Source organism: Barbus barbus (genome assembly GCF_936440315.1).
Source record: "Barbus barbus genome assembly, chromosome: 21".
In the NCBI taxonomy this organism is placed as follows: Eukaryota; Metazoa; Chordata; class Actinopteri; order Cypriniformes; family Cyprinidae; genus Barbus; species Barbus barbus.
In genome coordinates this window covers 7,582,821-7,606,396 of record NC_136749.1, presented here as the reverse complement: position 1 = coordinate 7,606,396, position 23,576 = coordinate 7,582,821, and the positions used below count along the sequence as shown (strand labels likewise).

General features: G+C 39.6%; 2 protein-coding genes across 3 annotated transcripts in view; both read left to right on the top strand.

Moving 5' to 3' along the window:
• The window catches only part of LOC306887870 (transcription initiation factor TFIID subunit 2-like), a 98,944-nt gene that overhangs the window by 4,110 nt on the left and 71,258 nt on the right, over positions 1-23,576 (top strand). The window contains exons 6-8 of the mRNA XM_079445873.1: positions 1,121-1,352; positions 18,500-18,684; positions 23,221-23,334. Coding sequence (XP_079301999.1) covers positions 1,121-1,352; positions 18,500-18,684; positions 23,221-23,334 — 531 coding nt within the window. The remainder of the gene's footprint in view (positions 1-1,120; positions 1,353-18,499; positions 18,685-23,220; positions 23,335-23,576) is intronic.
• On the top strand, positions 1,423-13,371 carry LOC306887874 (E3 SUMO-protein ligase ZBED1-like). Of its 2 annotated transcripts, XR_013785701.1 has the most exons (4): positions 1,423-2,928; positions 3,204-3,823; positions 3,966-4,414; positions 13,268-13,371. XR_013785701.1 is itself a non-coding variant. In XM_079445878.1 (3 exons), exons 1-3 carry the CDS (start codon positions 2,457-2,459, stop codon positions 4,275-4,277), a joined length of 1,404 nt encoding a protein of 467 aa, XP_079302004.1. In that variant the 5' UTR covers positions 1,423-2,456; the 3' UTR covers positions 4,278-4,966. The 2 variants fall into 2 exon arrangements, 1 of the variants encoding a protein (XP_079302004.1); XM_079445878.1 differs by lacking the exon at positions 13,268-13,371 and having other exon boundaries at positions 3,966-4,966.

Genomic DNA, 23,576 nt, shown 5'->3' with positions numbered 1-23,576 from the left:
GGCTCAAAACTAACACAAACAGTGGGCACAGCGCAATTGCGCAATATTGTGAGAACTGAGAACTGATCGCGCACTGTGTGAGAACTGAGAAAGTGGAGCACTTCTATCAGAGTGATTCCGCCTATCGCGCCTTCACTAACTTTAAGTTAATCAACAACGAATTGTGACTCCTGGGAAAAACGGGATGTCTGGTCACCCTATCCCTATAACCATTCAGTTGCTGAGGCCATTGTTTCAGATCGCTAGTTTGCGTTTTGGTAGCGTATCCGCCCACTGCGGCTGCCATACTGTGAGATATACAAACGCCCCTCATCTGATTGCGATCCAGAGACAGGGACGCACATTTTAAAAGACAAGACAGTCAACTTAGCCTATAGGATGTATTTTGAATGTCCGGTAGTCCTCAAATAACATTTTAGTCCCGTCTCGTCTCGTTAACGAAGACGCGCATACATTTCGTCATAGTTTTTATCATCAGATATTAATTTTATCTCGTCAACTTCTCATCTTAGTCACAGAAAAAAAGTTCGTTAACGAATATTTTTCGTCGTCCTCTTCGTTAACGAAATTAACACTGGTTCTTTGGAAGGAGACAGCTTCTTGTTTTTACACTAGCTTGTTATTAAATAAATAATATTCAGCATCAAACCTTCTAAAGCCTACTTATCTGTCTCTCTTCTCCAGTGGGTTGGGCTAATCCAAAAAAAGTGAAAACAATGGGGGTGTTCTGAAAACAGACTGTTACCTGTGAAACAGGGGTGCTCTGAAAACACCCCCATTAGCAATTAGTGCTTTCCACCTGATGAAATGAGCGCGGCCAAACTGATGAAATGAGCGCGGCAAAAAATCGACCAATCAGATTTTTGGTCGAACCAGACCATATCGACCAATTAATCGACTAATCGACTGGGACGTTACAGCCCTACCTGTTTCAGCATTATTTATCAACTAACTATTTTTTTTTAAATTAGGAATTTATTATTAATAATAATTATTAATATTTATTAATAATAATAAATCTAATTATAATATATGTGTACATCTGTCTGTATGAGTATAATACCAATTGATTGTTATTATTTCCAATACTGAATTATTGTTTCCAAATCTTCTCCACTAGGTTCTGGTTTCCATGTGTAGACTCATACTCTGAGCTGTGCACATGGAAGTTGGAGTTCACAGTTGATGCCTCCATGGTGGCAGTGTCCTGTGGGGATCTAGTGGAAACAGTCTACACCCACGACATGCGCAAGAAAACCTTTCACTACATGCTGCCCATCCCCACTGCGGCCCCTAACATTTCCCTGGCTGTGGGGCCCTTTGAGATTCTTGTGGACCCCTACATGCATGAGGTGAGAGGAAATGTAATATACTGTAACTTTTAGTTTTAAATCTATAGTTTAGTAGTTTGGAGATGCACGATATTGGAGTTTTGCCGATATCCAATGTGCCGATATTTTTCAACTGTTTTTGGCCGATTGCCGATACGATATATTTCCTTTTGTTTGGAAACAACACCAAGACTCTCCTGTGTGGATGAGCAAATTATTTTTAATTTTGGTTAGTTTTTAACAAGAACTTATTTGTTAGATTTAAATAAATAATAATGAAGTTCTTTTGTAATGACAGTACATTGAAGCTTTGAAAATAACTATAAATAAACTATATATCAATCGCTGCATTTTTTTTTTTTTTTCAGAAAGATGCAGTAGTAACCGTAACATTTTAAGATTTAACATTTGTGGAAGGTCTAAAGCAAAAGAGTTGTAAATTCTGAAAATCTCTTAGAGCTCATAATTTGTTTAATTAATTACTGCTTTATTTAAAGCTGCAGTCCGTAACTTTAGGAATTCTAGCGGTTAATAAACAACTGCGTGCGTTAGGGCTGTGCAATTAATCGAATTTCGATTTCGGGTCTCAACGATCACAAAAATGGTGTAATCGAAAAAAAACGATTATTCACTTTTTTTAAAAGTTATTTTGACCTGCGTTCTGACGCGCGCGCCCATCCGCACTTTCGCCCTTCCAGAAGCCCGAACTCTCTCACTCTATACTGTTAGCGAAGAAGTTGCGTATGTGGTATCTGATCGCATTTAAAAATCAGCGCGAGTGAAGATGGCAGAAAAAGAGCAGCCACAGAAGTCGTTGGTCAACAAAAGAGGTAGAAGCAATTCTGTTGTTTGGGAACAGTTTGGATTCGAAGAAGCGGACGTGGATCAAAAACATATTAGGTGCAAGATTTGCTACGCGGTTGTGTCGGCACCGGTTGGTAACACCACAAACCGACATATGACCAACTAATAAAGAAACAGAAAGAACGACGAACAACACCCACAACATCCTCCGCAACACAGTCATCCATTAAAGACACGCTCTTCAGTGCAACTCCGTATCCATCCAACTCAGAAAGTCACAAAAAAATAACAGATGCCGTTGCATACTTTTTAGCCAAAGACATGTGCCCTATTAGCACGGTTGAGAACGAAGGATTCAGGAAAATGATAAATACTCTGGACAAGCGTTATGCTTTGCCATCTCGACACCATTTCACGAGAGTTGCTCTGCCTGCTTTATTTGAAAAATGCCGTTCAGAAGTGGCTAATGAAGTATTAAAAGCAGAGTACTTCGCCACCACAACAGACCTTTGGTCTAGCCGCACAATGGAGCCATATATAAGCTTAACAATACACTTCATCGATGCCGATTTCAATTTGAATACGAAATGTCTCCAAACTGCGTTCATTCCTGAAGACCATACCGGGCAAAACATAGCCCATGGACTCAGGGAAGCTATGGCTGCATGGGGTTTAAACGAGGAAAAGCTCACCTGCATCACAACAGACAACGCTGCAAACATAAAGCTGGCAGCTGAGCTAAATGGATGGATGAGGCTTCAGTGTTTCGGGCACAGACTCCACTTGGCCATAGGTGAGTAGGAATCCTTCATACAGATTATATGCAATGTGGTGATTTAATTGTATGTAATTAAGTGATTTTAACAACAGTAACAACAATACTAGAAATAATATGGCAAAAAAAAAAAAATCTCTCACTAACACTTTACTATTATTATTATAATTATTATTATTACCACTTGAACTACTCTTTGATGCTTTCTTAATCTGTCTTAATATATGTTGCTTTGATAAGGGTTGCAACTGTCATATAGTTGATACTAAATAGTATTTTTTTTGTAATTTTAGAGAATGCAATGAAGGATCCTAGGATCGATCGTGCAATGAGGGTCTGCAAGAAGCTTGTCAGCAGCTTTTCCTATAGTTGGAAAAAAAAGAGGGATCTTGCAGAGGCACAGAAGCAGCTGAAGCTACCTGAACACTCCCTTAAAACAGAATGCCCAACCAGATGGGGATCTAGGCAGGCCATGATAGACAGGGTTATTGAGCAGCATAAGGCCATTGCCCAGGTCCTTTCTAGCGACCGAAAACTCAGACATCTCATCCTCTCTTGGCAGGATATTGACGTACTGGAGGCCATCAATAAGTCTCTTAGCCCCCTTGTTGAATTCACTGACGCACTTTCTGGAGAGAAATACATAAGTGTGTCTTTTCTGAAACCAACCCTCCATCTCTTCAGAAATTCAATATTGGAAGTGCAGGAGGATGACACAGACCTTGTCAAAAGCATCAAACAGAAGATAGTAGACTACCTCAATGACAAATACAGTGACCCAGAGACACAAGAGTTACTCGACATGGCCTCTGCCCTGGACCCAAGGTTCAAGCTTAAATATGTTAATAAAGACAACCGGGGGTCTATTGAAGACAGACTGACAGCAGAGATGAAGAGTGTGATGACTGCCATGGTAGTAATAATAATATTAATAATAATAATGATAATGATGGTGATAATGAAAAGTTAACTGGATTAATGTGTTGACAAAATAATTAGAAAGTTTAATACCATGACATTAATTCTTATTTTTCTTATAATATGTTCCCTCCAAGGAGAATGCCCCTCTTGTGACAGCAGCAATGTCTGCTGATGTTACAGAGGATGCTGCTGCTGCTCCAAAGAAGAAGAAGGGCCTGGGCAGCTTCTTCAGGGTCACCACAGACAAAGCTGCTGGACCTCCTCTGCAACAGGACCAGGCCATAACTTTTGAGCTACAGTCGTACCTGCAGACAGAGACGCTGGATGCTGAGGAAGACCCACTGAAGTGGTGGAAGGAATCTCAGAGAATCTTCCCACGTCTTTCCAACCTGGCAAGGAAATATCTTTGTATTCCAGCCACAAGTTCTTCATCAGAGCGAGTGTAACCACTCCTCCAGGGGAGTGTAACCGATAACTAATTTGAGTAACTATAATTTAAAGATGGCTAATATCAGAAGGTCCAGGTACGACTACGGAGCCTGAAATAGTAAAAAGATCAGCAGAGAACAGACAACACAAACAGGTAAATTTGAGAAATGTATTATACAGAATTAAAGACAGTTATTCACATTCCCTGCCTACCTAAGCCGGCTTCCTGAGTGCACAGTGCACAATAAACCCAAAACAAATAATTTAAAATAAAGAGAGGAAAAACAAAACAAAAAGAGTCCATGGAAGTTCCTGGTGTGTGTGTGTGTGTTCTTGGAGTGTGTATGCTCTTTTCACTACCCGGGTAGGTTTACGTGTGTTCTTATCTGGGTTTTAAATGAAGGCACAGGATGATGATGATTCCCAAAGATGCCACGGCTGGCCACACCAGGCTCTTGGTCTGTTCACTTCTGCGGTTGGCTCGCCACTGACCACCAGGGTCAGATTCAGATGTCAATCCCTCTCTAAAACCAATCGGAGATTTCTCGAGGAGCTCGCAAAGACATGCGGCTTAATTCTCTCTCATAACTTTCAACCAGTCCTTGTTACTTTCTAGCAGCGTCTTCACCGGAGGAAAGGTGTATTGTTTTTTATTAAAAGATTCGCTGGGGGTGTACGCGCCACCCTCTGGCGGAATAGAGGGTTGCACTCCAGTAACCTTGTGCGGGTTACACTCTCCCCTACAAACTTATGCACGTCCCTGGGCATGGCAACGTTCAAACGGTTATCACTGGAGGGGACAGAACAGGGGGATGAGCTGACGCATCACTCTCACTCATGATGTCGTTCCACACCATAATCAGCCCTTGAAAGAGTGACTTCACCACCGTGACTAAGGGGGTTCCCAGTTCAGTGTAGTCCAGCCGCCTAGGTGGCTGACGGTTCCTCTCAGATCTCCTTATCAGGTCATCAGTATCTGCTTGTTCCTCCGTCTCCTTAATCTCCTCCTCTCCTTCATTTTCAAGGACATTTGTCTCATCACATTCTGGCATGTCGGAGAGAACTGGAAGCTGTTCAGGATAGTCCTCATCTGAGCTTTTCACAAGGTCGTCATTGCTAGGCGAGTTTGTCTCTCTTTCCACAGGTTCATTTCCAGGTAGGTCTTTTATTTCCACAGGTTCATTTCCAGGTAAGTTCTGGTTCAGTGTTACTTGGTTGACTGGAGTAACATCCGGTAGGCTATTCGGATTAGCTGGAGCATCATCAGTCACCCTGTTGAGGTTTGTCATCAGATTCTCTTTAGAATGACTTGGACCATGGTGTCTTGGAACATCTCGCGAGACAATATATCTGGTTACCTCTGGAACCGGTTCTTTTTGGGACCAGGTAACAGGAATGATATCATCCTCATCTGAAGACTGATCAACTTCTCTTGGGTCACTTCGAATGGTATGACGTGTCTTGCGGCGCTCAAGTGGTTTGGGTTGTTCTTCTGGTGTTACATGGAGGAACCCACATGGGAGCAAGAGGTCTCGATGCAGCGTGCGCCAGGGGCCTTCTCCGCTCTCTGGTTTTACTGTATAGACAGGGAGGTCTCCAGCTTTCCTCACTACCACATGGACGGTGGACTCCCATTTATCGGCGAGCTTGTGCTTTCCACGAATGCGTACGTTCCTGACAAGTACTCTGTCTCCAATGTCCAGAGCAGAAGGAGTCACACGCTTGTCAAACCTTGTTTTGTTCTTTTCAGCTACCTTGGCAGCACTCCTTGTAGCTATTTTGTAGCTCTCCTCAAGGTGGGATTTGAGATGCTTTACATACTGGGAGTGTGACTTCTGTTGTTCTTCTTTGACAGGTAAGCCGAATGCAAGGTCGACTGGCAGGCGTGGCTGGCGTCCGAACATTAGCTCATACGGTGTGAACCCAGTCACTTCACTTCTGGTACAATTGTATGCGTGGACCAATGGCTTCACAAAGTCCTTCCAGTGTGACTTATCCTGGTTTTCCAGAGTGCCAAGCATGTCTAACAGAGTGCGGTTAAAACGTTCCACCGGGTTGCCCCTTGGGTGGTACGGAGTTGTTCGAATTTTCTGTATGCCTGCAACTTCACACAGTTGTTTGATTAGCCGCGACTCAAAATCAGGGCCTTGGTCGCTGTGCAGTTTCTCTGGAATACCATAATGGACGATGAAATTGTCCCATAAACACTTTGCAACCGTTTGAGCCTTTTGGTTTAGTGTTGGAATAGCCACTGCGTATTTTGTGAAGTGATCTGTGATCACGAGAATGTCCTTCGTGTTACTTCTGTCCGGTTCAATGGACAAGAAGTCCATGCAGACCAGTTCAAGCGGTCTAGTTGTCATGATGTTCACTAAAGGTGCTGCCCTCTCAGGTAAGGTTTTCCTGAGCACACACCTATTACACATCTTGACTTTCCTCTCAATGTCAGAGGCCATCCTCGGCCAGTAGAATCTGGCTCTGGCCAAGTCCAGCGTGCGGTCTTTTCCCATATGACCCATGTTGTCATGCAGGCTCATTAACCCTCTGGGGTCTGAGGTCATTTTGGGGCCCTTGAGATGTGTTGACATGCCCTGATATTTGTGCTTATTTCAGCTTCTTAAATCATACTATTGACCAACATGTAATTTTTTTTGTATTCAGCACAAACTGTGCTACAATAATATGTGACCAAGATGGATGTACATGTCTGCATTTCTTAGAAAAAAAACATTATGCGTGGTTAGTAAGTTTTAGGGAAAATAATGTAGCTGAAATAAGGCCATAAAAGCCACACTAAATCGTCCTGAATAAGACTTTTGAGTAATCAGTCTTGTAAGCTAGAATATTTACTTCACAATTATGTGAAAATCATTCAGCTTACTCATTCACAGAAAACAATATATTGATTTAAATTTTTAAAGACATGTTTTGTGATCGAGAGCCAATATGCGAGGGAGTGGAAATGGGCTTGAATATTAAGTGGTTCTCACCTGAGAGACAAAGGGCCCTCCCCTAAAGCTGCTAATGGGCCATCAGTGTGACTGTGACTGAGGCAGGTAAGAGAGTGTGAGGAGACTGAAAAAATGGGGTTTTTAAATGATTTGTATTTTATTTACAACACAGTATAATCAAAACATACATAATGAAGGTCAAAGACACATTATTGTGCACACTGATCTAACCACAGAGATGTGAACAGACTTTGAGTTATTCCTGCAACAGATTCTGTTCAACAAGTGAAACAAATACCTGATATTTACTTATTTCCATGGATTCAAGAAGAAAAAAACACAATCAGTAGCCAAGGATCTTGTTTTACCATAGAATATCAGTGTAGTTGACCATCTGATGTTGGTACAGCGCTCTCAGAGGAAAACATCTTGAAGAAAGTCATCAGGATTCATCTGTGGTTCAGGTACCTGGCCCAAAAAAATACAAACAACCAAAAAAAAAAACATTTGTGAGCATAGACTCATGCATGCTTTGTACTATCATACACAAAAAAAGACATTTACTATCTGAGAAACTAATTATTATTGTTTAGTATGTTATTAAAATCTATTTTTGAACAGAGTAGGCTATTAATAATAAACATGTTCTAAACAGACTCGTAGTATTCATCATTTTACAATGTACTCTCATATTACTTTTATTGTTTTATATAGAGCATGAAAACAACAGTTTGGGGAAAAAACTACTATGATTGTGTAGTCATATAGCCTAGTATGCCTGATTTTATAGCAGCTGTTATGATTCTGCAGCACTAGACTCAAGTATGCTGTGATGTGAACCACAAAAGGATGCACTTTGTACTATAAAAAATTATATTTTATATCGGAGAAACTATTATTGTTTAGCATGCTATTATAATCTATTTTTGAACAGAGTAGGCTATTAATAATAAACATGTTGTAAACATACTTAGACTCATAGCATTCATCATGTTACAATGTACTCTCATATTACTTTTATTGTTTTATTTAGAGCATTAAAACATCATCCTGCCATAAGAAATTGAAATACAATGAATTGTCCATCATATTCAAACACTGTAGTCTGGAATTACAGTTTGGGAAAAAACAACTATGATTTTGTAGTCATATAGTCTAGTATGTATGATTTTATAGTAACGTTAGCTGTTATGATTCTGCAGCCATAGACTCACGTATGCTGTGAACCACAAAAGGATGTACTTTGTACCATTAAAAAAGGATATTTTATATCTGAGAAACTAATTGTTATTGTTTAGCACGCTATTAAATCTATTTGTGAACATTAAATATTCTCCTAAACATTCTTAGATGCGTAGCATTCATCATGTTGTCGGTTGGGAAAAACCCAACTAAACGCGTTCAAGTTTGTCACAATAACACGCTAACTAATGCAAAAAAGAAGCATTTACTTACTCAGATCGATCTTCTGTATGAAGTCTGGCACTTATTCTGAGGTAAATACAGCCTTTACTCAGCGCGTCTCCTTCCAGAAACGAGCAGCAACAGAGTCTCGTGACTGTTTGTTGTTGGGCGTCTCCAAGCGCGCGCGCGTCACGTGGTTATTTACATGTGAACACGAGGGGGCGGGATCTCATTAGAAATAATGAGTTAGACTGGACAGACTGAACATGGTGTCGGTTTCATACTGATTACTTTATCACAGAACATTTGTTTTCGATAACACTTACTTCATTTGAAAGCAGACACTTTAGGCTTTCTATAGAGATAACTCTCATGTTTCTGTGTTGAGTATTCGCTGAGTTACACTTCATTTTAGTGACCCGTTACTATAAACATATCGCGGAGACGGAGAAGACAGAGAGCGCATCCTGTTGGTTTTCTTTTTTTTTCCAAAACCACAAAGTTTTGTTGTAATCGTGAGTGTACTCAAAAAAAAGTAGACACTTAACAGTTTCGATTGATGTATAACACTTATTTGTGTGACCAAAATCAACAGAGTACTTTTAGTGTCTTTTGCACTTATCGTAAAAAAACCGAGTTCGTATCGCCGGCGATACGGCGGGCCCCAGAGGGTTAAGACTGTCTCACGAAGTTCTTCAGGTAAGACTAGCTGGTACTGTGTTTGGTCTTCTTCTTGGCGTGTTCTATAGAGGATGCCATTCCGCAGTTCAAGCCTGGTCAACTCTCTCAACAACAGAGGTAGGTCTGGAAGCAAAGCTCTCACAGTGGGTGGTGGTTTCTCGCCACGCTCAATCTGGGAGATGACATGTTTAATGCACTGGTCAGCTCTCTGTTTGTCCCTGAGATCTGCCTCTGATAAGTGTGGGACGATGGGAAGCCCTCCAAGCTCATCTTCCTGCTCGAAGCTGTCAGGTACAGCATCTCCAGAGATGGCAAGGCTCTCGACGAGGGAAATACTTCCATCTCCGCCCATTCCATCATTGGAACAATAAATAAGTTGTCTCTCACAGATGGCATGAACAACCTCCTGATCCACAGCATCAATGTTATCTGGATCCGATAGATGGTGTTGTGTGAACTGGCGGATCCTGTCCCACTCTTTTTGAGATGAGGGGTCGTCACGCAGGTCGCCATGGGGACGTCGCGATAGTGCGTCAGCATCTCCATTCTGCTTTCCGGGGCGGTACTGGAGCTTAAAGGAGAAGGTAGAGAGAGCAGCTAACCACCTGTAGCTGGTTGCATCGAGTTTGGCTGAGGAAAGTATGTAGGTAAGGGGATTGCTGTCAGTGACTACTGTGAACTGATTGCCATAGAGGTAGTCACTGAACTTCTCCGTTACAGACCATTTCAGCGCTAAAAATTCAAGCTTGTGAGCTGGATAACGGGACTCACTACGTGATAACCCTCTGCTTGCATAGGCGATGACACGCAGCTGTCCCTCCTGCTCCTGATATAAGGCCGCTCCGAGGCCGGTGGAACTTGCATCGGTGTGAAGGATGTAAGGGAGTGCAGGATTTGCGAAGGCCAGAACTGGGGACGTTGTCAGCTTGCCGATGATCATCTCAAATGCCTGTTGACAGACGGGAGTCCAACGATTCAGAAATGGTTCTTTGGGGTGGTAGTATTGGCCACTCCTTCCCTTGGACTTTGGGTGCTTCCTTAGAGGTGGGTAACCAGATGTTAAGTCGTTCAGGGGTTTCATAATACTTGAATAGCCTTTAATGAACTTCCTATAATACCCACAGAATCCGAGGAAGGCTTTCAATTCTTTTAGATGCTGAGGGACTGGCCAGGTCTTTAGCGCTGCAATCTTTTCCGGGTCGGTCTCCACCCCCTGCTCTGAGACCACATGCCCCAAGTACCGGACTGAGGACTGAAAGAATCTGCATTTTTCCGGAGACAGCTTGAGCCCATACTCCTTCAGGCGGTTGAGGACCTTGGTGAGTCTGGCTTCATGATCTTCTAAAGTTTTTGAGAAGACTATCAAGTCATCCAGGAAAACGACAACTTCCTTCAAATTCATGTCTCCCATGCACTTTTCCATCAGTCTCTGGAAGGTACTTGGGGCATTTGTCACTCCCTGAGGCATGCGATTAAACTCCCAGAAACCAAGTGGGCATACGAAGGCAGTCTTTGGCTTGTCAACCTCGTTAACTTCGATCTGATAGTAGCCAGACTTTAGATCGAGGACGCTGAACCACTTGGAACCGGAGAGTGCTGTGAAGCTGTCATCCAACCTCGGAAGTGCATAGGCGTCTTTCACCGTCTGCAGGTTCAGTTTCCTGTAGTCAATACAGAGGCGTACCTGGCCATTCTTCTTCCTGACTACAACGATTGGAGAGGAGAATGGAGACTCACTTTCACGGATCACCCCAGCATCGAGAAGCTCTTGAAGATGTTGACGAACAGCTTCTACGTCGTGTGGGTGAATCGGCCGAGCTCTGAGTTTGAATGGTGTTTCATCGGACAGTTTGATGTGATGCTTGACTTTGTCTGTCCTTCCATAGTCAGTGTCGTTCTGGGCGAAGACCTCAGGCATGCTATTTAATTTTCGAGTAATTCTGTCTTTCCATTCTGGTGGGACCGGGGACTCGCCAAAGTCAAGGGCTAGGTCAGCTGCCTTGGAGCGTTCTGGTTCAGATGGATTGGTCACGCTCTGTTTGTGAGACTGAATGGCCTGGATTGCACTGAGCTCAGCAATCACACACTTAGCCGGGATAATAATGTTGTGTTTCGACTCATTTGAGACCACAACTGGTAGTCTGCCTGGTAGATCAACGAGACAGGGCTTTACTAGCAGCCCCCCAGGCAGAGAAGAGGATGAAGGGTACTCCATGATAGCAGACCTCTCAGTATGGAACTCTTTAACTGATGCCACTCCCTCCAGAACAACTGTTTCCCCAGCCGGAATGAGTTTTCTGTCTCTGCCTTGCATCCTCACCAGTCCGATGTTACTGTCATGGCTTTGTTCCTGTCGCAGTTGAAGTACTTTCAGCACCATCCTGTAGTCGTTTGGGACAGGATGGTGGCTTGTTGGACTTTTCTCTCTGCACATACCATACGCTACATCGAGTGTGTTTGTACCAACCAGTATCTTGTACCCTGAAGTGCCGCTGTCTGGAACAACCAAGGCCAATGTTGGGACTTCATATTCAGCTCCAAGGAACTGTTTTGGGAAGGTGATTGTGACTTTGACATATCCAAGATAGGGCACAGATTGACCATTAGCCCCTTCAACTTCCAGAAGGTTATAGAGTGGTTCGATCTGTTGCTCAGGTAGGTATTCGTCATAGAAGGACTTGGTGACTGTGGTTACTTGTGAACCCGTGTCAAGGAGACAGTTGAACTGTTTGCCCTGGATGGTAACTAGGCCTGTAGTTTTTGTGCCTATAAGTTTTTGCGGGACTCTGAAGGGGTGTTTTCTAACATTAGATCGGTTCAAGGCAGCACTGAACTTGGGCTTGGCATCACTTTTATCTTTAGCAGGGCATTGGTGAACTGCTTCAGCCTCAGTTTGCCCTGCAACTGAGACTCCATCTAAAAATTCTTACAATCTGGTGAGTGTTCTTTAGCCTCCCAGAGGCGCCGCTTTTCTCTCAATTGATCTCTTTTTTCACTGACGAGAGTGGGGTTTGGATTGTTACTGCAAACTGAGGAGATGTGACCGTCCTCGCCGCAGTTGAAGCAGTACCAAGGTCTCGGCTGGGTGCTTGTCTTTAAGTTGGTAGGTTTCCAACTTGGTGCTCTAGGGTCAAGTTTAGATGCTGGCCCACCTAATGATTGCTCAGTGTTCCCCTTCATCTTCGGGGCTTTCTTAACTTTCTTGGACATCAGCGTGGTGAGTTGGCTCTGCAGAGACGCCACCTGCTGTTTAAGCTCTGTCAATGGGTCGGACTCAGGCTGGAATGCTGCTTGTTGACTGCAGACGCATGCACTCTGAGAACTTGCCATAGCCCGCTGCCGGTGTGAGCCAAGGTGCTTCTTCATACGTGTAGCTTTAGCTGCCTGCCTATCCTCCTCAGTGCGGATTAATAACAGGAGCTCTGAAAATGCTGGTGGGTGACTTTTCTTATCTTCGAGGTTAAGGTCAGAGAGCAAAGGGTTGTCCCAACACCCGCGACAAAACTGTTTGAGGATGTGTCTATCTGCTTCTCCAGCAGCAGCTCCTCCTCTCTTAACAGCAAGGTTCAGGGCAGCTTGAAGGCGGCAGAGGTAAGTAGAGGCCTTTTCACCGGGATCCTGAAGAGTATTCATAAATTGAGCGTAAAGCTCCTCGCCGTCCTCAACGGTTCCAAAGGCTGCGTCCAGCAGTTGAAGGTAGGTTTCAGGAGTAGCTTCAGGGCTCAATCTTTTGACAATGTCTGCTGCAGGTGAGAGCAAACTTTCAAATATTTTCCGTGATTTCTGAAGATTAGACAGGGTGGGGTCTTTCCTGAGAAGCTCAACATGTGAACGCCATGTGTCGTAGTCTGTCTCACTATTGGGTCTGGGGAGCTTGCCTGAGAATGAACGAAGCTTGATGGGAAAGTGTGAATGTGTGTTTAATTCATCTCTCCTCACAATGTGCTCAACAATGACCTTTTGAATTTCAGGTGGATTCAGATCGCTCTCCACAACGGACAGACTTCGCTTCACATCAGCTGGTGGGCATGGCTCAGCATCCCTATGAATGAACCTTTCCCGAGAAGAATCTGAGAGCAGCTGGGGGTGTGGGGGTTCAAATGTGTCAAGAGGCGTGTTGAGCTGTCTGGCTCCAAACTCATTATCACCACTGCCATCAGTTTCGATTGTCTCACTGATCTCTGACATCATGTCTTTCAGCACCTCTTCGAAGTCTCGTCCACTCAGTTTCGCTAACTTCTTTATTTCATCAAGGTAGGCTTTGGTAACACTGCAGCCCATTTTAGTGGTGTACACACTTGCCAGAGCTTGAACATAGTATTTTACATCTGGATGGTCCTTAAGTTCATGTGTGTAGGGCAAAAGAGGGGCTAAGGCTTCAATGGCAACACCATCTTTATACTCAATAATCAGGTTTTTATAGAACTCTGAGTTAATGTCAGTAACTGGGACAAGTCTCATGGAGCCATACTTCTTGAGGAAGTCTATAATCTCCTCATCTTCTGGTGATTCAAGCAACCCACTCACCATTACTGCATTGGGGACTTTGATACCTGAGCTTGTTATGAACTCCATGTTTAGTAAAGAGAGATCTATAAAAAGATAACAAAGAGCTCACACACTTGAAAATAGTTTCACACACGTGTAATGTGGTTCACTGCTAACACATAACCAGACTCCTGGGCTGGCTCGCCACTTGTAACCACTCCTCCAGGGGAGTGTAACCGATAACTAATTTGAGTAACTATAATTTAAAGATGGCTAATATCAGAAGGTCCAGGTACGACTACGGAGCCTGAAATAGTAAAAAGATCAGCAGAGAACAGACAACACAAACAGGTAAATTTGAGAAATGTATTATACAGAATTAAAGACAGTTATTCACATTCCCTGCCTACCTAAGCCGGCTTCCTGAGTGCACAGTGCACAATAAACCCAAAACAAATAATTTAAAATAAAGAGAGGAAAAACAAAACAAAAAGAGTCCATGGAAGTTCCTGGTGTGTGTGTGTGTGTTCTTGGAGTGTGTATGCTCTTTTCACTACCCGGGTAGGTTTACGTGTGTTCTTATCTGGGTTTTAAATGAAGGCACAGGATGATGATGATTCCCAAAGATGCCACGGCTGGCCACACCAGGCTCTTGGTCTGTTCACTTCTGCGGTTGGCTCGCCACTGACCACCAGGGTCAGATTCAGATGTCAATCCCTCTCTAAAACCAATCGGAGATTTCTCGAGGAGCTCGCAAAGACATGCGGCTTAATTCTCTCTCATAACTTTCAACCAGTCCTTGTTACTTTCTAGCAGCGTCTTCACCGGAGGAAAGGTGTATTGTTTTTTATTAAAAGATTCGCTGGGGGTGTACGCGCCACCCTCTGGCGGAATAGAGGGTTGCACTCCAGTAACCTTGTGCGGGTTACACGAGTCTTTAGCACTAGCGGAAATATTGTCTCCTGCTTGCGTTCATCACTGAAACCAGATCATGTGAATAGGCTGGTGTTTCTGGCTAAAAACCTTTAAGGTTTAGATCTGTAACCCTATAAGCATTTTGGCCATGTTGAAACATGTTTACATAGGCTAAAGTTGAAGTTAAACATATTTGCGTGTGCCAGCCTTAAAATATTCTTGGACTGAGTTACTGACCGGAATTTTATTGTTAATTATGTTTAAAATGTTGTAAAATGTTGTTTTGCATTTTTCAGTTTGTTAAGGCACATACGTGAGCAAATTTATTTTGGACTAATTTATTTATTATTTTATTTACTATTTATATTTTATTTATTACTTGTTTTCAAAAGATTGTGGAAGTGCACTACATTGTTGATCTTGTTTGCCTTTATCTGTTTTATCTGTCTTAATCTGTTTTAAGGAGAATTCACTGTTCTGTTCAATAAATGCAACATATTTCCAAAGTCAATGAGTAATCGTGTAAAATAATCGTGATTTCAATCATGACCAAAATAATCGTGATTATGATTTTTTCCATAATCGAGCAGCCCTAGCGTGCGTCTTGTGGAAGAACACTGTAGCCGGAGCTACTTCTCTCTGTTTTTGTCTATGACGAATCATGCAGGTACTGGGCTACCCTGCAGCGATTCCTACCCAAACCAGTCTAAAATAGTCTTAATATAAACAATTATTATAGGTGTACCATAGTGATTCAGGACAAGCCAAAAACACTGTTTGGAAACTGGATTCATGGTGTACTCGCTTATTATATAAATTTTGAACACAAAAAAATGTATGGACTGCAGTTTTAATCAGAAACACAGTCTAAATGTTATTTGTTTATTTTACTTTCATTTTATTAAAAGTAGGCCAACAGCACTCCCTACCAAATTAAAACTCCTTACCGAATGGGCATTAAGACCTGGGAAAGCTGCCACTGCACATGCTATTACTGTTTACTCTATCATACACCAAACGCGTCAATCTGTATGTGCTTCTCAGTTTAAATGCAGCGATCCAAAGCAGTGAATCTAATCACCATTCAGGCAAAACTTTGCTTCAAAAATGACTCACACTGCTGATGTGATCTAATCGCTAACACACCCTGAGCACATGTGAATTAACCTATTTCTCTTATTGGCAAGACATATCGGCATCATTTTTCAAATCGGGCTGATGCCGATATGTACATTTAAAGCTATTATCGACCGTTTCTGATATCGTGCATCCAAAGTAGCAGGGTACATAGCATGGATCGTTAAAAAGTATTAAAAGGTGCTGTAAATTAATAATTTTTTGTTGAATGTGGGTAATTTTTTTTTGTCTGGACATTCCCTTCCATAGGTATAGGGTTACACAATTAATCAAAATAAAACTGGAATTGTGATTACTGAATCAGAAAAGTGTGATTTAACCAATTAACCCTTAATCACTCCTTGGGGTTTGTCTTACCCCAATGGAACTTTCCTTTATTTTTTAAAAGTGTTCCCTTCATCTCAGGGGCATGCGACTCTGTGACCTTTACTAAATAATCTATCTAAACATGCACAAAAAATCTGGGCTTGATTTGGTTGTTCTAATGGTGTGTTCTATTGCAATAGAGTAAGTAGAAAAAATATCTGCACACTGTTAATCCCTTTATTTTAAATGTTTAAAAAGCGACGTTTCGGTCAGAAGACCTTCATCAAGCAAACATACAAACAGAAGCAAGACTCTCAATAGATACTAAGATTTAAGGCAGAGTTCCAATTGATTACACCTGTTGGTAATCAAGGTAAATCATGTGAGCGGCTATATCACAATTAAAAAGAGGATGACCACATCATAACAGAACATCCATAAATACAAACACAACATCAGAAAAGACTAAACAAGGCAAAACAAACAAATAGAGACTGCAATAGAGTGCATTTTTATAGAAATTGGCATATAAAATCAACAAATCTGGCATAAATCTGAAGATTTCCACTCATAAATGAAGGACTGGTACTGGAACACAAATGCAATATGGAACAAGCATGTTTACTCGCACACGCACATACACACACACACACAGGTGTGACATAGTTGTCCAGGGCATTTTTTAGATTTTGGCAAATAAAATGCACAGAAAATAAATGCATAACAATGTGAAGGGGTAGACATAACACAAAGAAACACACAAAGAAAGAGAGAGACACACATTTCTGCAAATTTATGTGACATAATTTGCAAAAGCAGACCATTCAAAAGACATCAGACAACAACAACAAATTCTAACCTTTGACAAAATATAGATTTTTAATATATTTTATAATATTTAAATATATATTCACAAAATATCAAAGTTGCGAGAATAAGTTGAAACATGAAAAATTTTCTTGAAACTGAACTGAAAATGAATGCGTCCCTATGGACCTCTACTGGATATATGTGGTCATTGCACTTTCTTTCTTTAACTGTAATTCCTAAAGTTTTTCCTCTAACCTGCAGATGGCTGTATTATATCCCTAACACAGGCTAATATCTAGAAACCTTTTATATTTAATTTAGGTCATCATTTTAAGTGATTTTTTTCATAAATTTATTTTTCATGAGCAAATTTATGGCCTAGTTGAGTAATTGTGCAGTAAATAGGTAAACAAATGCCACATATCCACAAAAACACAGCATTAATGCATAGTTGAGAAGTAAAAAAAAAAATGAAACAAATGGTTTATTATGCCATTTATTATAATGGTTTAACACAACACTTTGTGTTATATTACCCTTGCATTAAATTTAAGAAAGTAGTGAGCACTGCTGCGAGGGTGTTTCTAATACAGGTACTGAGGTAAATTTATATATGAACCAATTAGAGGAGAACAACTGCACACTCACTTAAGCATAGGCTATTTATTAACCAACGTTTCGGCTTGTAACCTTTTTCAAGGTATAGTTTCACAAACATGGAGAATAGTATAAATAACAAAGATAACTATACACAGCTGAGAGTGGTGAGATCCAAATCATTCAGTAATTAGCTCATTGACAATTAGACTCTAACATGGAAAATAATATAAACAGATTAATCTGTACAGACAAAAAATAAAAATATAAAGGAAAATTACTATCTAGCAAAATTAAATCAAATTATTACATTCACAAAGAAAGCTCAAATAGAATCAAGACTACAAAAAAACAACTCAAATCAAAATCAACATTTAAGCACGCGGAGTCAACGTTTTCAATTTATGAATCCAGAAAGCCTCCCGTTTAAGTAGTATTTGGTTCATATCACCACCTCTCCAGTTATTTTCTCGATTCCTATATAACAATGAAGTGATGGGATGATTCAAATCAGTAAAGTGTATTTTTGCACAGAAGCCAGTGGAATCAAGTTGTTATTTGATGTGTATACATGAACACAATCCATTCTGTAGTTGATGTACACAATGTTGTAGTTCTTGAAAAGGGTATTAGAAAGTATTCATCTTTTACCCAGTTGCATACTCAATATGGACATTTTTGATATTATAAATTTTAACATGTTCCCTTTTACAGTTGTCCACTAGTTTTTTTTTGTGTGAAATGTGATTTAGAATGCCCAGAATGTATAATGTCCTGTAGGTCACACATTAGATACAGTAAATCATTCAGATTTACTAGACTGAAAGAATTGAGGAATAAATGCTTATAGATTATATATACTTCATTTTTTCAGATCTCAATTTTAAGTTATTGCAGCTTTATTTGTTTATAATACACTGTTATGAATCAAATATATCATGCTTTCACAGGTGACTCATTTTTGCCTGCCTCAGCTTCTGCCACTGCTGAAGCACACCATGTCCTACCTGCATGAGATTTTTGAGTTCTATGAGGAAATCCTTACCTGTCGCTACCCTTATTCTTGCTTCAAGACTGTCTTTGTGGATGAGGCTTATGTGCAGGTTTCATCGTATGCATCAATGAGCATTTTCAGGTATACAAGCTGTTTTTTGAAAATAAAAATTACTTTCGTTTACAACAGCATTTATTTTTCCAATGTAAAAGTCTTGGTTTTTTTAAATCAATGTAGAATTTCTGTACATCTGCGTGTTGACCTTATCAGTCTTTTGTGTATTAAATGCAATCTGGTAAATATAGACAACTTCAATTGAATGAAAAATAAAACAATCTATGACAAAAATACTATTATAAACTAGAAAAATCATGGGTGCACAATAACTATAAAATCTAAACATTTAGTGAAACAATTTAATGGGGAACAAATAAAAGTTAAGTGTAGGACTAATTATGGTAAAGTGACACGCGTTGCTCTTTGTATTGTCAAATCATTCATTAAATACAAGTCAATTTAAATATATATACTATAAAATTAAAAGACATTTCCTTTAAATGTATAACACAGTAATGAAGGCAGCAACATATGATAGATAGAACAAGAAAGACTATTAATAATCTTTCATTGTGCAAAAGTATTATAATTAGGGCTGGGCGATATGGCCAAAAAAATTATCACAATCATTTTTTTTCATATCAGTAGATATCGATAATTATCAGGATAAATCTCAAATCTTTATTTCTTTCAAGTTTAAAGCCAGATTTTTCCTCCAAAGTGAAAGTTGTAGAAACCAGACAATTAATTTTCCTTAAAATAAATATGTAAGGATAAAAATGAATTTCTTAGTTTCTGCATGTTCTAATGAGTGATATTGTTTCAAATCAAGAAACCGGTTTGGGTTGCCTAATAGCATTAATAATAATAATATCACTTATAAATGTCACTTGTCTAATAATATCACTTGTCTCTTAGAAATGTACATTTGATAGTGGCTTGATTTAGGATGCAGAGGTACATTTTTGTTCATTATCAAAATCAGTAAAAAAAAATAATGTAGCAACCTCAGTCTTGTGTATGGATTTAACATCGTCCGCTGCTCAATATACAGGCTTGGAGTAACGGAATACATGTAACGGCGTTACGTAATCAGGATACAAAAATCTAGTAACTGTAATCCGTTGCAGTTACAGCATAAAACAAAGTATTCAGATTACAGTTACATTTAGTAAAAAGTGGGAATACTATCAGGATTACATTTTTCATTTAAAATGAAATAAATTAGATTTTGAAATAATAACTCTATATTTAGCACAGCTTCATCATTGTTGCTGGTTCTGTTGACACATGTTCACGCACGTGAGCCACCTGCTGGTGCATGCGCAAATAACACCTGTCTACAATTATTCTCCTCAAACGCGGGATGAGACACTGCTGGGGTTAATTACGATGCTTCCTGCTGGGAAAAACGTTTTAATGTCTGGAAATTTCACAGTTATTTTGTCTTCAAAAAGGATAGAGGAAGTAACATAGTTGTACAGCGTAAGCTATGCATAAAGACTCTTGCTTTACCGAAGGCTACTCAACCAACTTGAACATTTTGCAGGTTCAGTAGCATGGAAGTCATCATGTTAGCAAAAATGTTGTGTTTGTTAGTGATTTAAAATTCTGTGGTGTGCATGACTGCAGTTGTGTGCAAGTTTGCTAGCGGAAAAGTCCCCACACCATGGATCAGTCAATGACTTAAAGAAAGATCATAGCATTTCACATTTCGACATAGGCTTAAAATAGACTAATATGTATATGTTGTAATTTTTTTTAATGTTGTGTATAAACTGTATTTATTTTTACTTGTATGCTACATGTAAAATAAATAATAATAATAAAAATAAAACTGTAAAACTAAACTGTATAGCCACTAGATGTCTGCATAGCCTTTTATATAAAAATATATAAGGACTGTAATATCTAGATGGTGAAACAAGACACGATAGTTTTTACTATAGTTTTTATTAGTTTTAATTTTAAAGTCATAGTTAAATAAAAAATAGTCTACTTAGAAGTTGCTTTTTTGACTTTATTTACATATGTAACTAAAAGGAATCCAAAAGTAATCAGATTACATTACTTTCATATTGTGGTACTTGGATTACGTTATTGAATACTTTTTTCATGAAGTAATTTGTAACTGTAACGGAATACATTTTAAAAGTAACCCTCCCAACCCTGTCAATATACAGCATTAAATTAAGATAAATAAAGTTTGGTTCTATCTATAATGCTTACAAGAAACCATCTTGTATTAAAATACAAACAGAAGCAGCATCAAGCCACATTTGAATATTTGGGGGAAACAGTTCGAAAGCGCCTCCTGCTGGCAGAGAATGAATGTGCATGTTCAATAAGGCTGTTGTTGTGAGTAGGGTATTCATGCAATACCGGAGGCTGTAGTTTCAGAACCGGATTTCTAGGACCCTATAGTTTTTGTTTGTTTGTTTGTTTTTTAATTATTTTATTTATTTTTTGTATGTATGTATTGTCAGGTCTTCCAGCCAGTTCTATCAAACCTTTACAATTAATCCAGAACGCGTTACAAGATTAATTTTTAATGAGCCAAAAAGAATGTAAGAAAGAATAAAGAACGTCTCACCTCTGTTTATCAATTTGCACTGGCTACCAATATAATTCAAGGCATTAATGTTTGCCTACAAAACCACCACTGGCTCTGCACCCCTTTACCTAAATTCATTACTTCAGACTTATGTGCTCTCTTAGAAGCTTGCGTTCTGCAATTGAACAGAGCTTTATTGTTCATCCCAAAGAGGCACAAAATCACTTTCACTGACTTTTACATTAACTGTTCTCTCCTGGTGGAATGACCTGCCCAACTCAATCCCAGCAGCTGAGTCCTTAGCCATCTTCAAGAATCGGCTAAAAACACATCTCTTCCATCTTTACTTGACCCTCTAACTCTAGCACTCTCTGTTCTAATTCTATTCATTTAAAAAAACAAAAAAACTAACACTAGCTTTTCTAATCTTTTTGTATTCTATCTGTTTTCTTTTTATCTATTATATAATAATAAAAAAAAAACTTGCCATATGTACTGCATTAAGCTAACTGAGACTTGTTATAGCACTTGCATATCGTTGCTCTTTTGTTGATTGTGATTATCCTCATTTGTAAGTCACTTTGAATAAAACCATCTGCTAAATTACCAAATATTAGTGGCTCATACTATTTTATAGCAGTTGCTATTCAATTCTGTATATTATTATTTTTAAGGAATTATGTAGTTGTTTAATTGTATACACTTAATTATTGTCCTAACCATCTTCTAACCCTAAACATACCCGTTGGTAACCCTCTTGAAATATTTAACCTAATTTATTTCGAGATATTCTATATATTCTGGTTTTAAATTTAGTTTTCTTGGAAAGAAAGACTTGTGTCTGTGCAAGACTTCAGTTCATTAGCCACAGCACTTCACATCTGATGTGTAACCCACTTAAAGTGCACACTTGCGGTACAAATTGGTGTGATTATTAGTACTTTAATAAATGTAAAATAATTTGAATACAAATAATAATTTACAATGTTTTGCACAGCTAAAAATGCTAAATGGAGATTGCTGACTCCCCCTCAAATGGTTCACGCTAGCTCTTACATTAAAAATAAGATGGAAAGATAAAAAATGAATCGTTTCCATGGATCTAGTCTTTGCATCTGTTTGTTTGATGTTTGAATCAGGTCTCCTCTGTTGGAGTAGATGGCGCTGTCCAAAAAAATAGGGTCCTAGAACTGCAGCCTCTGGTATTGCAGGAACGGGTGTTATTTGCACACGCACCAGCAGATGGCTCACATGAGTCAGCATGTGTCAACAGAACCAGGAACTACTGTATGATGAAGCAGCTGTAAAATAGCATTGTCAAAATACTAATTTATTTAATTTTAAATTAAACAAATGTAATCCTGATAGTATTCCCGCTTTTTAAAAAAAATGTAACTATAATCGGAATACTTTGTTTATTGATGTAACCGCATCGGATTGCAGTTACTAGATTTTTGTATCCTCATTACTTAATGCCGTTACATGTATTTGGTTACTCCCCAACCCTGAGTATGCATGATAGACCAGTATGTGGCGCAATTCTGCCACAGATATACACAAAAATGGAGAAGAAGACTTGGTCTATGCGCATAAACCTTGCACGCGGTATACAAATGAACATGGAACACTACATTTATTAATCTGTGTTATGCTAGTTAATAAAAAAGACAATCGTTCAGTGTTTGTTCATGTTGTTGTTGCTGTTAAGTGATGTAGACTAGGGTCGAGACATTGGGTGATGACATCGTCGTTTCACAAAATATACAGATTGGCTGTACACATGAAAAAGCAAGGGAGTCATTTTCAGGTTTATCCACTCTGTGACCCGGTTTAAAATTATTATAATAAAATTATTTAAATTGCAGTTTCACGCTCCCAAAATGCCGGATCCGTCTGGACGAAACTGATACAAATTCTTGCATATACAGCTAAACGTGTCTCCGTGTGGACGGGGCCTAATATTACACTCTTATCAGCCAATCAGATTTGACGACCAGAAAGAACAGTTGTATAAATGTATATATACAGAATTTTATCATGAACTTTGTTTGTGGTGTTCTTCTCAGTACCAACCTCCTGCACAGTGGCATGATCATAGATCAGACTCCTGTGACCAGGCGTTGTCTGGCTCAAGCTCTGGCCCAGCAGTTTTTTGGATGCTTCATCTCTAGGATGTCCTGGTAAGTAGAAATGGCGAAGGTTAATAGTGTAATGTTTGTTGCCATCCACAAAACTGCATATTGCAGCATTTTTGTTTTATGCAATATAATACTTTTCATACATAAATGGTTGCAGGCAGGTACTTTAGGTTTGCAAGAAATCCAGTATTTTTTTATTGAACCAATAATGCCTAGAGCACGTGTATATACAGTGCCCTCCATAAGTATTGGAACAGTAAAGACAAAATTGCTCTGTTGGCTGT